Source organism: Xyrauchen texanus, chromosome 4, assembly GCF_025860055.1.
Source record: "Xyrauchen texanus isolate HMW12.3.18 chromosome 4, RBS_HiC_50CHRs, whole genome shotgun sequence".
NCBI lineage: Eukaryota > Metazoa > Chordata > Actinopteri > Cypriniformes > Catostomidae > Xyrauchen > Xyrauchen texanus.
The window spans coordinates 44,681,598-44,698,006 of NC_068279.1; the positions used below are offsets into that span (position 1 = coordinate 44,681,598).

General features: G+C 37.4%; 1 protein-coding gene across 1 annotated transcript in view; it reads left to right on the forward strand.

The window, feature by feature from the left end:
* The window catches only part of LOC127640285 (alpha-mannosidase 2-like), a 72,202-nt gene extending 57,234 nt beyond the window's left edge, over positions 1-14,968 (forward strand). The window contains exons 18-22 of the mRNA XM_052122737.1: positions 1,353-1,494; positions 2,882-3,015; positions 5,431-5,628; positions 10,408-10,521; positions 12,381-14,968. Coding sequence (XP_051978697.1) covers positions 1,353-1,494; positions 2,882-3,015; positions 5,431-5,628; positions 10,408-10,521; positions 12,381-12,533 — 741 coding nt within the window. The 3' untranslated portion in view covers positions 12,534-14,968. The remainder of the gene's footprint in view (positions 1-1,352; positions 1,495-2,881; positions 3,016-5,430; positions 5,629-10,407; positions 10,522-12,380) is intronic.
* Positions 14,969-16,409: the final 1,441 nt, after the last annotated feature.

Consider the following 16,409-nt stretch of genomic DNA (forward strand, 5'->3'; position numbering starts at 1 on the left):
GTTACCCATTTAAAGTAATTCCACACAAGACATTTTTTTCTCACACAGCACGAGTAGGCTAATTGTTCAACATTTTGTTCCGTCCCCTTTTGAGAGAAAATATTTGGCTCTGATCATCGGCTGTTTTTAAACAATCAAACAATCTAATCTCAAATAGTGCATATAATTGCATCGCAGTCATGACAACTCTCTGAAAGATTTTGCATGTTAATGTGGTTAAGACATATTGTTCGGATACTGGTCTTGGTGGACAAGATCTGCTACAATCCTGGTGCTGCTACTGCTGCTGCAGAGCAAATACGGAGACTTGCTAATGCGATGTCTGTGTAGAAATGACACAGACATCTTGAGTCAGCATGCTGCTGCTTCTGCACAATTAGACAAAATGCAAAACATTCTACATCAGGCATGTATGACATGCTGCTGCACAAATAGATATTCCTAAACAACCCCCAGGTAGCAGATTTAGACCAGTGCAGCTGGGGTGGAGGAGGGTTTCATAGAAAAACTCCTGTAGTGTGCTGCACTGAAACCGGCTTATCTGCAAAACTGAGTCATTTAAATGAACAGTAAGGCAAACCGAGAGATGCAAGTTGATTGGCTACCCGGTTACAGGTCAAAGGACCAATTAGCTTAATCCATGCAAGACGATTGGCTTAACATGTCAGATGTGAGCGAGCCAATGGCTAACAGATAACAAGTTCAAAGTACCTTTCAGCTTGTGCCACATAGAGTTGCGAGGCTGAACTTGCATGAATCTAGTTCAAGGTCTAAAATAAAGACGGATAGTTGGCCTAATTATAATTACTGACATGTAAAACGAATCAATAAAGCAGTTAGTTTGTTAATGTGATTTTTTTGATGTTGTGTTTGATTTCTGTTGATAACAGCTAGTCTCTTTGAGTGCTGTTTTTGAAAGGCATAATTAAAATGTTATTTTTCTTGACAAAATATTAATCAAAAACTGAATAAAGCAAAGAAAAGTGTCAATTCAAATCAATATAACTGTCATATTTCTTTGGCATGTTGGTGAATTAGAGCTGCATTCAATTAGCCGATAATGTCTCTGTAGCCTTGGCGAGATTAAGTGCTTTTCTTTCATCCAAACGAATTAACTGAATTCACAAAACAAATTCCTCATGAATAGAAGCATTGGACTATCAAAAACATTTCCCTCCAAGTCACATTAACGCACATACACAAAAATAATAAAGCTCATATTTTTGCAATGTTTTTCCTTCAGATATGTGTCTCCACATGCACACACTCTGTGTTATCATGGCACTGAACCGGAGAAGTTTGGACCGTTTCATTCCTGCAGTGCTCTAAACATGCTTGGGCTGTTTTCACAGGTGCAACCGAGAAAAACTATGGCTAAACTCCCCCTGCAGGCAAACTTCTACCCGATGACCAGCATGGCCTACCTGCAAGACTCCAGCGCCAGACTCTCTCTGCTCACCGCACAGTCACTGGGAGCTGCCAGCCTCAAGAGTGGTCAGATTCTTTCAAATTCACATTCAAGTTCTTCAGTGGAGTTTTTAAAAGGCAACATGGTGCTGAAACTCTGGGAAAGCTCTGGGAAAGCTGAAGTGTGTAACTTTTTCAGTATTATTAAGCTTATATCCAGACACAATTATAAGCAAGCCATTCTTGTGTTGATTATCTTGAAAACTGTAAAAACTGCCTCTCCTGCACTATAAAAATTGCTTGATTTGTTTGTATGGCCCATCCCGTCTGACTCGCCAACAGTGTTAATTTTGGGCAGGACTGTCTGTTTGTTCAACCCATGGCAGACAGGGGGAGTGTTTGATGAAATATCTGTTTAAAATAATGTTTCAAATCAATTAAATCAAATCCCTTTATTGTCTCCTGGTGGAGTGTTTATTTACAGTTGGGTTTGGTGGCACTAGTGGTGCCAGAAATGACATTTTAAAACTTTAAAAGTGAATTTCTGGTTTCCTGAACATTCCTAAAATCCCTTCCACCCCAATCCGTGTCTGCTGTTATTTGGTCAAATAGGTAGTCACGCCCCAACCTGAAACCATTGGTTGAGCCAGAAGTTGACAGGTTGAACCGCTCAAACAAACAAGGCAGCGTTTCCCGATAACGATGGATCTGAACTCTTAAGAGAATTCTCTACTTGCAAAGTTATGAACATTTGTTCCTTTTCTACATGCGTTTCCCAAAGATGCACTTAACACGAATACGCAAGAATGCGCTTTACATGATACTTAAGAGTTGCTGTCCGTTAGTAAATTGTTGAAATATCACCTAATGGAATATTTAAAGTTATTTTGTGCGAAACGATCTATGACTTTTATACGCATTCTCTTTTGTACATCTGTGGTGCATTTGCAATGTTTAGTACTCAGAAATTAATTTGTAATTCGAGTTGCAAATTAGTACACAGGTAGTTGGTAATTATTATTTTTAGTTATCTTTTTTATTTAATCATTATTCATTACCTGTTCAACCATTTTTGTATATATTTTATGCATTTATTATGCACTCTACAGTTACCCCAGAGCACTTGTAGCACTACAACGATTGTCAAGTACTACCCAAGTTACAATGCTTAATTCTAAGGATGTTGCCCTGAGCAATTCTTTGAGGGAGCCACAGTGTGTTTACACTCTTTGGAGAAGTCTACCTACAAATGGCTTGCCTGTAATTGTCTTTGGGACAGAAACAAAAATGACACACTTCACCTTCGCCCTAAGAATCAGATTTCTGTTGGAGTGCACATGTAATCTTGATTACGCGGCAACTACAATATGATTAAAGGCACTGACATTCTTAATTATAATAACAATAAAAACAGCCTACAGTAATTATACAGTATGAGATATGCTTAAGAAGTTCAATGATGTTGATTCCACAGGTCAGCTGGAGGTGATTTTGGACCGCAGACTGAATCAGGATGATAATCGAGGTTTAGGTCAGGGAGTGCTGGACAATAAACTTACTGCTAACTCCTTCCGCCTACTGCTGGAGAAGAGGAGCTCTGTGGAGGAGGTAATCAGGATGGAGAAATGATTGAACTAAAGAAACACAAAACATTAGGGAATATAGCCTGAATGTTGCATCGACTGTTTACTCTCAGTGTTTGGACTTTGGTATTCTGTTGCATTTCACATAATTTGCTTCATAAATGATCCCTGTTATTCTGAGTTCATGTTCTAACCACATGTGACCACTGTGACCACTCTCTTTGAGATTGATAAGCAGATGACTCTAGACTTTAAATACAAGTTCCTCCTGGATGCTCCAGCTAATACCAGCTTAAGGTCCACGCTGTCTATTTATGGTCATTTGCTTGTCAAAGGTGGTCTTTGTGACCTTTTGGACCCGATTTCCACCTGGTAGACCATCTTGTTCAACGTAATTCAAGCTGATAGACCACTTTTAACCAACTTTTACTATGTTTCTAAAATAAACTTGACCTCATTGGTTATCATCTGCTTAGGCAAGAAACATTGTTGATGTATGTGCCATCGCATTGCAAGCGTTACTGGGGTGGAAACAAACCTCAGTATGCAAGGGGGCGATAGTTTGCTTCAAATGTCATAAACAAGATGTGTTATTAGTAGAGCTGTCAAAATGAATGCGTTAACGCATGCGATTATTTAAAAAATGTTGACGCATTTTCTAACACGATTAACCAATTACCAAAATTGACATTAGATTCTGACGTTTTATTGAGCTCCGTTTGAGTTCTACACACTGGTTGGAATTAGGCGTTGTGTTTGCGATGTGTTCGGGAACATTACACTGAAGCACAGACCATAAAAACACTCAATGATCTAGTGATAGATAAAGGACCTCATACAAAACAAATCCAGATGGGACAAAATAATGTTCTTTGTGTAATTGTAAGGTGGAAGTTAATTACAACAGAAACACGTCATGTCTTTACTAGCACTTATTAGCCAAACACACAATAAATGGCACTGATGAGGGACAGCTTTAGCCATCTAACTAATTAGAGTTCTCCCGCTGAATGTCTGTCGACGCTACGCTCAAAGTTCAAACAATTTCAATTTTGACCCAGTTTCAGCTGATCTTTCGAAGCATCAACTAATGATTACCGGACAATTTATATAAAGTGTCATTACGTGGGTAGTGCCAGTGCTAAAAGTAGAACATGACTTTAGCCGTTTCTGGAGTGGCATACTTCCATACTACTCTTACTATTTCTGCCATACATATAGGTATGGCAAAAGCAATATGAGTATGGATAGTATAACATTCTGAACTCTGCTGTTCTCTGCAGCACTTTTCATGAAGAGCTCAAATTTGAATGCAGCTTCACGATTGCTGTTACAAAGTAGATAGCCACATCCTGCCGGCAGATGAACACTTTGTAGAATGAGGGTTTGAGAGATTTAATGCTAATTACAGGGAATACACAACTAATGGGTATAATTCTTTCAATTAGTCAACCTCCCACTTAGACTTTGGGAAACATTTAATTAATTGAAATATGTGACTTGAATTGGTGCTTTTTTAGTGCATTTCTATCTTTATACTATAGAATCTGTATTTCAATGTTAATTAACATTATTGTTACATTTAGTACATTACATTTGTTTCCAAAGAAGGAAATATTTCAGCACTTTCAAAGTCTGTGAATAATCACAATTAACTACGAAAAATCATATGATTAATCACAAATAATTATTTTAATCGACTGACAGCACTTGTTAGTAGTCAGGTAGCTAGCTATAAACATATCTACAGTAGCTAAGTGTAACTAACTTGTTTAGCATGATTCTCTTTAATCTGTTGCTCCACCTGTTATTTACCTGGAAGAGAAAACCACAGGATACAGTGTACACTAATATTCACTCTAGTGCCCCTTGTATAATGCTGAGAATGCCACGCTTAATTATGTTGTATTACAAATTTTGTTCTGACGCATTTGGGAATGAATGACGCATGAAATCGAACTTGCGTAGCTAGAAGCATTTGCGTTCATGTATATTTTGTGCCTTAGAACAAAGCAAGTGAGCTCAGTACATTTACATGCAATGTAAAATTTGATTTCCGTCAGACAAAAACTAAAATCAATCTTTTTCAAATGTCAAGTAAACACTGTAGTCCTACTGAAATCATACCAGTCCAATTTTTGTGAACTATTTGTCCTAAATAATTTGATTATAGTTTGTCTTCGTCCAGCATGTATACACATTAATCAGACTTCTCGCGTTGTCTGCATACAGGTGATGTGATGCGCATATTTAACAGTTGCTCAGCTGATGCTCTACCTTCAAATATTCAATTATGCATTGTGTCATGAATACTTTGAAAAACAAATGAAAGACTCTTGCATGACTACGAAAAACCCCGCTGTAACTGGATTATAACTGTGCATGAAAACATACTCTTGAGTGTGCTCTGCTGACAATATCCATCCTTTGTCTTTCTTAGGGTCACAATGAGGAGACCGCTCCATATAGCTACCCGTCTATCCTGAGTCACATGTCTTACATGTACCTCAACCACCCCCTCGTCTCCATGGCAACAAGTCTAGACTCAGCTGCCCTATCCTTGACCCCCTACAATCCTCTGAGAACCTCCTTCCCCTGCGACATTCATCTGGTCAATCTGCGTGCCATCCAGTCTAAGGTATGTTTCAGTTATGCTGTCTTCAGGTAAAGGATCTATAAGAGGAAGCAGAAAGCTGTTTTGGTCATAATAGAGAGCAGAGGACTGCTGGCTCAGTTCCTGAGAGGGCCATAAAATACATTGACCTTCCAATTGATATCTCAAGGTCCCATATTCCTGGGCTGAGCAGTAATATTTTAACACATGACAGGATAACGGTAGAAGTGCTCAGAATCGGCATAGGGGACAGTTTGAAAGTATGGATCTTACTGCTGTAGATTTCAGGAGTAGAGGATGGGAGGCTGTGATTCATACTTAATGATACTTAAATACTACCTTGGACTGCGAATTCCAAGCCAATCGTGTGGTTGGTATTCGCAGTCCAACCAAGGCAGATCGCTTGATTGGTTAGAGCTATAGCCAATCGCGTGCTTGGTATTCGCAGTCCAACCGAGGCAGATCGCTTGATTGGTTAGAGCTATAGCCAATCACGTGCTTGGTATTCGCAGTCCAACCGAGGCAGATCGCTTGATTGGTGAGAGCTATAGCCAATCGCGTGCTTGGTATTCGCAGTCCAACCAAGGCAGATCGCTTGATTGGTTAGAGCTATAGCCAATCACGTGCTTGGTATTCACAGTCCAACCAAGGCAGATCGCTTGATTGGTTAGAGCTATAGCCAATCGCGTGCTTGGTATTCGCAGTCCAACCAAGGCAGATCGCTTGATTGGTTAGAGCTATAGCCAATCGCGTGCTTGGTATTCGCAGTCCAACCAAGGCAAACCGCTTAATTGGTTAGAGCTATAGCCAATCGCGTGCTTGGCGCATGCACTGTGGGAAGCAGCATTCATTAAACTTCTCATTCATAAACAAACTGATCTGGTACACGTACCGACTGACTAAAATTGTGATATGTCCTAGTGTTATAATTAAACTAAAAAGTATCTGATATAATTGAATAAATAAATAATCTGCATGTGATGTGCACTTCAAAATTAATGTGTACCGCTGCTTATACACTGAAAACACCTCATCATGATCATAATGCGCACTCTTGTGTTTGAAATGAAAGATACAGTGCGCACTCTGAAGTGCGCAGCACATACAGACTATGTATTTATTTAACTAAATCACAGCTTTATGGGGATTAATCATCAGATTGGACCATGGAGCAAACTGCTTATCTGGAGGTGAGAAACTACTGTCAAAATCACACAGAAATGCCAAAAAACAAAGCTTGATTTGAATGAATGCATGTGTTTTTTGTTTACTCATTGGGCACATAAAATCTACTGGAAATGTGTGCATTGAAAATAGTGGGAACCTGTAATAACAAGTAATAAAGACACAGAACAACACTCCTTGCTGTTTGCATTATTTGGTTTTGGCTGCGTAATGCATCTGTCCCAAACCTAGTCAGCTGCCTCGAAATCTTGTGATTCAGGGGTCATATACACAGGACACATTGTTGTATCCAATTGCATTGCTTTTTAATTTTTGGTCTATGTAAACATGCGCTAAATGTAGAACCCCAATTCCAAAAGAGTTTGAACAGAATGGAAAATGCCGAAAAACAAAAAAAAACAAAAGGTGATTTATAAATTCACTCTGTGATATATTGAAAGCACGACACCAACATATTATTCAATCTTTTACTTTTTAAATTATTTAAATTTGTATATATATATATATATATATATATATATATATATATATATATATATATATTTACTATTTTCAAATCACATGATTGAAACACGCTCCAAAATGTTGGGACAGTCGAGTGTTTACCACTGTGTAACATCACCATTTCTTCTAATAACACTTATTAAGAGTTTGGGCACTGAAGACACAAGTTTCTTAAGTTGAGAACACCTTGGCAATTTTTTCCAAATACTATTTGAAATGTGGACTCGTTGGACCACAAAACACTGTTCTACTTTCCATCTTAGATGAGACCGAGCCCTGAGAAGTTGGCGGCACTTCTGGACAGTGTTGATGTATGGCTTCTGCTTTGCATTGTAAAGCCTTAACTTGCATCTGTGGATGCAGTGGCGAATGGTGTTGAATGACAATGGTTTACCAAAGTAATCTCAAGCCCTTTAAAAGTTGAAGTTCTTTCATCTTGAAATGGCTTCTTAAAAAAGAGGCATTCCCGCACGAGACCCTGAAAAAGCAGCCATAAACGGCTTAATGGTCAAAGACATCTGTCTGGTGCTATTTACATAGAAAACCAATCACAAAACAGTGCAAACATGCATTCTGTGTGAATGGCTCCTAAGTCACTTAAATGAAAAGCATGCTTCTCTAATAGTATCCCTCAAATGAAGCCCTCTGGGACTTTGATGTTAGCATGTTGCTAATATAATGAATGAATGCTCTAACAAGTACAAAGAATATACAGTATAGCAAACACAATTTTGACTGACATAGTCCATTTTTATTATAACAATTTTTTTATTTACTCTTTTGTAAACTTCTGAACTGAATTAAATGTATTTATAATATATACAGTACAGTTGCATATGTTATTCATTTACCTCAATTCCATCTGCTATCTTGGATTTTTAATTAAACTTGTCACACACCTTTGTCTCACAAAGACTCTATACAATGCTCCCTTGGAATTAGGCCAAAACTATGTATCCAATTTGGTCCAAAAGGAGTAAATCAACAGGATTTAAAGTGATCAGCTCTATAAAAAAACAAAAAAAACAAAAAACAAAAAAAAAAACATTTAAATGGATTTGATCTTTTGTTTTGATTGAGCGATGATGACATCATCATTGTTATTGTCTCTTGCCTCATTTGTCATTTATAGACACTCAGAAAGACAGAAAACTTCTTAATTACTAAGATGTAACTAATTCACTCCAATTTCTGTAATTATTAATTCAAATGGAAGGGGCAGTTGGCTGGACAGCAGAAGGACTAATATTACACTTAGTAGCCAAAATGGAATCAAGTCATTTAACAACAGCAGGAAGTTGCTTTGTTCTGTGTCTAGCGGCACTATCCACTCAAGGACACCCTTTATACAAATGCAAAAAAAAATTGTTTTTCAAGCATAGAGGACATTGATTACATTCCATTTATGTTTTTGCACGATGAAAAACTCATCTTAGTTGCGAGTGCTTTATCGAGTGTGCCGAGTGATTTACTGTTTCTGTGGTTGATCTAGTGCTGTAGGTTTTACTGTGATGAAAGTGAGATTCTGCATTGCTGAGGTGTCTGGATGAAATAAACATTTTCCTGTTTTGCCACATTCCACAAATATGATACAAAACAGAGCTTGAACCTTTAAACTAAGTACATTTTTGTTTCTTTTTCAACAAAGGGTCAGTGAAAGGATGTGCTTAAGCTTCCAAAAAAGTTATACATTATATGAAAAACACATTATATGAGCTGTTTTGTATTTCTTTTTATTTTAAATTGGATTCGCTGTTTTTGCAACCTTGCGACATGTATAAATACCGTTTAAAACCCTGATTTATGTGATTTTTGTTATTTTTCTAGCAATAAACATTTAACATCTAAATAATGAAATCAAAATATTTAAATAAATAATATACCAGAATCAGTAACTGGGTTGCAAGTAACATTGTTACACTACAATAAGGGCTTGGTAAAAATATATTTTCCAATGAATCTCCTTTATTTGAACGATACCAATATCAATTCTTTTTTTCTTTTTTTTTTCTTTTCTCCCCCAATTTGGAATGCCCAATTCCCAATGCGCTCTAAGTCCTCGTGGTTGCGTAGTGACTCGCCTCAATCCTGGTTGCGGAGGATGAATCTCGGTTGCCTCCGCGTCTGAGATAGTCAATTCGCGCATCTTATCACGTGGTTTGTTCAGCACATTACCGCGGAGACGTAGCATGTGTGGAGGCTTCACGCTATTCTCCGCGGCATCCACGCACAACTCACCACGCGCCCAACCGAGAGTGAGAACCACATTATAGTGACCACAAGGAGGTTATCCTATATGACTCTACCCTCCCTAGCAACCGGGCCAATTTGGTTGCTTATGAGACCTGGCTGGAGTCACTCAGCATGCCCTGGATTCAAACAAGTGACTCCAGGGGTGGTAGTCAGCGTCTTTACTCGCTGAGCTACCCAGCCAGTTTTGGTTGTTGATTATTACATCTGTTAGATCAAAAACAATTGAACTGCATAGTTTGGACATTGTTGCAAATTTTTTTAATTCAAATTTTTGTAATGCAAAGTTTTAGAAGGTGCCATGTTTAAATAACAAAATGAGTATAGAAAGAATTTATTTCAAATGGAAGCAAAATTGACATTATAAATGTAACGCACCCAAATTAATCAGAATCAAATCATATCAAAATTCAATCAAGAGCTTGTGAATCAGAATCTCCGTTTTTGATTATTACATTTAAAATGATCAAAGTGTACATGCAATGTAAAAAATATGTTTTCGGTAATTATTGGTATACTAGTTCAACAGATGATGTGACATTTATGACATTTGAGTTTTATTGTTGGATGCAGTCGAGGAGGTCAAGACCCTTTTGACTTTAGTGAGTTTATTATGAAACCTGACAGACAGATGTTGAGTCAGAATCCAGACTTTTTGTTCTGTGAAGTCTGGAGTAGAAAATGTTTCTGTGAGATTATTTCAAGGTGTGTTGCCTTCGCTCTGTGATGGGAGAGACTCTCACGGCCTTGAGCTGCAGCTGATGAGTGAAAAGCAGCGTTCCATAATTGGCCCAGTGTGTGAGTGTTGAGAAGAAACATTGTTGTGTTTATGGGGCCTGAGGCTCTGTCTCGCTTCTCTTACAGGAGGAAGGGGGTGGTCCATCCGAGGAAGCTGCTTTGATACTGCACAGAAAAGGCTTTGACTGCGGCTTCTCCAATCGGAACACTGGCCTACTGTGTACCACCACACGTGGCAAGGTAAAGACAGATCATGTGGCGACCCACACACACACAAAACAAAAGCTCAAAAGGAAATTTTCATCAGTGCTGATTAATTGTTGGTTTTGAGTTCATATTTTAGAATTTGTATGTGTTCTTAAAGGTGCAGTGTGTTATTTTAGTGCTACCAGCGCCATCAAATAGAACCGCAAAATAATTACTGCATCCAAAACAGGTTTCTCAAACACTCCCCACGTCTTCCATTGATCTGACAAGCAGATAGTCTCACCTTAAACTCATGCCATTGGTTTAGCTAATGTTGCTGTTGCTTGAACAAAGAAAATCAACCTAAGAATGGCTTACTGAGATAGAACAAGTATGGGTATAGAACTAGGGCTGTCAATCAATTAACATCAAATTTGTGTTCTGAATGAGCTTTTTGTTTGTCCGTGTACTCATGCGTCAGATGGACGCTTTTGTAGCATCTCACTGTGGTTGCTTCGCGTTTCACTGGTTTTCAGCATCTTGTGCATAAACGGAGCATTTATAGGAGGATGCGTCAAGTTAAATGTAGTTTGAAACTTTTAAAAAACGCACCTCGAGTCCCCTGTGCTCTGCTCTGTCCAGCTGTCTGTTTTTTGCCTGTACAGCTGTAGTTGCGCTGACTGCCCCCTGCTGACTACGAGTTGCAAAAAACATGAAGATGGTACTAAAAGCTTGAATTACACCTTTGGTAGGAACATTTCTTACTGCGGAACTTACAGTATGTATGGTCAAGGGGCAAGATTAATTATTCATTTTTTAATATAGTTAATCAAACTAAATTAATGTGTTACAGCGACGAAGCCTCTTGTACATTTCTACATGCATTTACTTTTGTATTTTTGTTAAAACCATTGAAGCTTCACTTGTGCAATAGCAAATTTTGATCCATTCTAGTGTAACAGGTGATTATTATTAATATACATGCCAATAAATTGATAGAGAAAAAACATTCTGGTGTACTATAGAAACACTCAAAGCAGTAATCCACGAGATGCCATGAGTTACAGCATTAACCATTTCTCATTAAATAATGAATAATAAAACTGTTACTATGGTTACCTAGGAACTGATCAGTTGATTTGGAACAGATTTGAACACTGCTCATCCAATCAAATTTATGGGCTGAAACTATCGATTATATAGTATGATTTAAAGGTGAAGTGAGTGATTTGTATCACCAAACCAATTTGCTAAATAATGACTGTCAAATCGAAAAGCCTATTTATGCTAAAGTTAAATTTCAATGTTAATAATAAATGAAAAGGAATGAATGTTTCCTTCAAGCGTTTCTCGATTAAGTCTGCATTGTGTCACGGCCGGCTCGTAAGCCGTAACAATAAGGGAGAGACTACACGGTGGATACAGACTCAATGAATATAGCTTAATAAAGGGAAAGAATATGTACAGGAAATTAAATAATAACAAAACGATAATAAAGCATAACAACACAAGTCTGGATCTGAGAGAGGCCCTCCAGGAATGATGAGAGCCGGTTTTTAAAAGCCCTCACCGCCCTCTGCACAGGTGAATCTGGGTAGGCTTAGTGAGCAGGGCTCATCAACTCAAAGTGAAACACCAGCCCACAAACACCAGGGAGAAGAATACCATATAAAAAAAATGAAAACGCTTCAGCTTTAGTGTGTCAATAGGAAATATACAGTTTAGACTCCCAAACATTGCTTTTGCAAATTGAAGAACAGGGAGCCCTGCAACAGAGTGGCAGTTATGCATCTATCGCACGTTTTACAAGTAAAATATAAAATTCTAAGGCTGTTACTTAATGCATGTTTGGATGGTATTGCAATGGAAAAGCACTAATCAACATACACCATGTTTACTGTCTGTGTCTGTAGATTCATTTAGAGAAGTTCCTGACAGACCTTAAGGTGAAAAGCATCACTCCTGCCTCACTGTCTTTGATGCACACACACAACAGTGAGTCAGACCAGCAGGAGATCAGCCTTAAACCCATGGAAATCAGGACTTACCGCCTACAGCTGAGCTGAGATGTGCAACGGCCGCAGTCGCTCCCTCTTTTGTCATTACTCGGCTCATGTTCTCAGCATTTTACACATGAGTCTGTAGTTGTTGCCTTCAGTTAAGGACTGTGAGTGATTGTAAAGACAAACCTTAAGCTTCACAGGAAAAGTGCAATATGAAATCTTCAAGAATTCCCAACCAGTTCTCTCAGGATATTTTAAAATAACATAGAACGTGAAAATTGTTATGCTTGATTCACTGTGCTGGCAGTTGACTTCTTTTGCAATGGGAATATAACATTTTCTTGTGCCGTTTTAAAAATGTTGCCACAGTGGTCGCTGTTGTCATGTTACTCGGCTACCAGAAAAGTTTAGCCTGTGTGATCAGAGGGCTTGTGCTCTGTTCGTTTTATTTATCAAGGTTCCCGGATTAAAGTTTTCTATAATCTAAATTGCTAAATAATTGGAACCTTGACAGATTATTCAAAATTATTTTTATTTTTTTTTGCTATTCCAAAGTTCTTACTCAGAATTGTGCCTTAGTCTTACAGGGTGGGATCTGTCTTAAAGGGATAGTTCACCCAAAAATTAAAATTCTCATAATTTACTCGCCCTCATGCCATCCCAGATTTGTGTGACTTTATTTCTTCTGCAGAACACAAATGAAGATTTTTAGAAGAATATTTCAGCTCTGTAGGTCCATACAATGCAAGTGAATGGGTGCCAAAATTGAAGCTCAAAAAATCACATAAAGCAGCATAAAAGTAATCCATAAAACTCCAGTGGTTTAATCCATGTCATCAGAAGCGATATGATAGGTGTCACTTGCATTGTATGGACCTATAGAGCTGAAATATTCTTCTAAAAATCTTCATTTGTGTTCTGCAGAAGAAAGTAAGTCATACACATCTGGGATGGCATGAGGGAGAGTAAATTATGAGAATTTTCATTTTTGTGTGAACTATCCCTTTAAAGTGATAAAATAAGTAACGCTGAAAGCTTTTATGATAACGGACTACATTTGTTTTGATCATTCACTGTTACTTTTCAAATAGAAATATGCCACACAGGTTTTAGGTTATGATCTTTAAACAACGATGTATCTCCACAATCAAACATTTGTGATGTTGTTTTTCTGTTGTTGTTTTTGTTGTTGTTGCAATTTACAAATGCAGATATTGAGCCATGCATACTTTAAATGTTCTTTGATAATTATTAGCAATGCAAATGACTGCAAGTTACATGTGTAAATCACATTCATTGAAATGGGTCATTTAATAGAACTGAAATGGAGATGATTTTATTTTTTCACACTTGTCAAATTGTACTTTCAAATTTTATTGTCTTTTTTGAATGATTCTTGTTATTGTCTGTTTTTACAATGTATACCTAGTATATATTGGTCAGCCGTTTTTCCCTAATTTGACTATTTTACACCGTCTGAAGGATTGTATATAGGTTCAGGTTTAAAAAACAAGTTCACTAAAGGTGGCTGAGTGATTTTATGTACAATAATGTATACTGATTTTAATTTTTTTTGCGTCATTTGTTATTCCAGAGAAGATAAATATCCAAGAGGATATTAAATGTGCTATTTAATATATTAGGCTATCTGAATATAAACACATATTTATACAAATATAAATACAATTTTAGCAATGGGGATTTGATTTAGTCTGAAGCAGTGCTTGATTATAAAAGGCGGTCATGGTTACTATAGATTTTTAAAACTAAACTTCATTTGATTGTGTTGAAGTTTAGTTAAGAATGGAAATAATCTTTGTAGAACTGAAACTGTTGTATACATCACACAATTACACAAACTATGCAAATCTACATTTTATCTTATGCAACAATGATCTTTTTTTTCTTATCCTGCAGGTTTGAGTGATCACATAATATGTGGGAGTTTTCCTTTAAATCACAGACTTCCTGTAGCGAGAAACTGTCCAAGCGATCCCAGTTTTTGTAGCACTTTCTCATATGTAGGAGATCAGTCAAATTTGCCATGCATTATTATTGCAAGTCCTAACTTCTATTCTGGGTGTCTATTTTTGGGGTGTATTTCTTTTTTTATTCTTTTAATCAGTGAATAGCATTGGCCACTTGTCTTAAGTGTGATGAAGGATGGGCATTTGTTGACTTGCTACTGTGATTTTATTTAGAATGTTAATTGAGTTGAATCAGCCTGTTGTTCTTGACTGGCACGTCGTTCTGTTTGTCAGCCAAATGTTTTTTGATCACTGTATTCCAACATAGCTGCTTAATTCACTCTTCTCTTTTATGACCAAATTGGTCTGTGACTGTAGTGAATCAGGACTATGAATGATGCTTTTTGTACCCTGTGAGAACTTTAATCTTTTTTAATATACTGAAAGGAGTCTGAAGAGTATGCGTCTTTTTTACTTGTGTTGCCAATTAATATACTTGTTTAATGCAATGTGGGAAAATAAAAATGGTGTAGTTTGTTTTTGCTTTTCAAATATCTATGTAATCCAACACAATGAGGACGAAACTAATGCTCATGAACACAATTACATCACTTATTGTAAAAAGGAATAGATTTTAATATTTTCTAAAGAAAATGTGTGTGTTGCTAGCCTGGGCAAAAGTTGCTGCCATGATGTCAGGGTGTTGCTGTGAGGTGGTTGCTAGGTGGATGCTTACTGCCCCAAGTCAAAAGACCCCACCTCCAAGTCTTTATGACATGGTCCCTAGTCTTGGGTCCCTACTTCAATGCAAGTTTATGGGATTTTCATGCTTGTTTGTTCTGTCCACAAGGTGCAAATCATAAATACAGTCACTTAGAAAAGTATTAACACATCTCCCCTAATAATTCATACAAATTAAGGGATCATTCATGTCCGTAGAGCAAGTGTTGGTGGATGAGTAATGTGCATATGTTTAATAATTAGGTTTAGGGGTTTGTTCATATCCCTAAATGAGCAATGGTTATAGAAATTCAATAATTGCAATGTTTTTGTCAGTTGTCTTCAAAGAATTGAAAGATAACGGAAGCCTCAATAGTTCAAATCAAATATTTTTGTTTCGTGTTAAATTGTAAGGTTTCATGCTCTTTTTATGGTTGTCTCCTCTACCTCTTTCTTTCTTTTTTCCAGCTCTGTCTTTTCAATCTCTTCCTTTCAATCTTTATTTTCATTTCCTTTGACCACTCTGAAAGAAAGATAATAAAAGAAAAGTTTTTTGGGGATTCCATATACCAAACAACTACTGTACCTCTTATATTAATACTAATATCTTACTATTCATCTAAATAAATAATAATAATAAATGCTAAGCAAAATCAACTATTCCACCACCCAATCGGTGGGGGAATCAGACCCATATCATGGAGTGGTGGTGGCGTAGTGTGCTAAAACACTGAACTGGTAAGCAGAAGGTTGTCGGTTCGATCCCCACAGTCATCACCACCATTGTGTCCTTGAGCAAGACACTTAACTCCAGGTTGCTCCACGGGGATTGTCCCTGTAATAAGGGCACTGTAAGTCACTTTGGATAAAAGCATCTGCCAAATCCATAAATGTAAATGTCAGGTCCAGATAAGCAGCTCTGCATTTGCTCTGATCCAATTTGACACTGATTATAAAAGAATGTTGCACCTACATTATGTACGTTGACAAAGTAACACAAATATTTTGGTAGTATTGTTACATATTGTGGAACACAGGTGGAACTCATTCACCAATAATCGACGCCGCCCGGCCCCGCCCTGCTCGCCACACACATATACAGTGGGTACGGAAAGTATTCAGACCCCCTTAAATTTTTCACTCCGTTATATTGCAGCCATTTGCTAAAATCATTTAAGTTCATTTTTTTTCCTCATTATTGTACACACAGCACCCCATATTGACAGAAAAACACAGAATTGTTGACATTTTT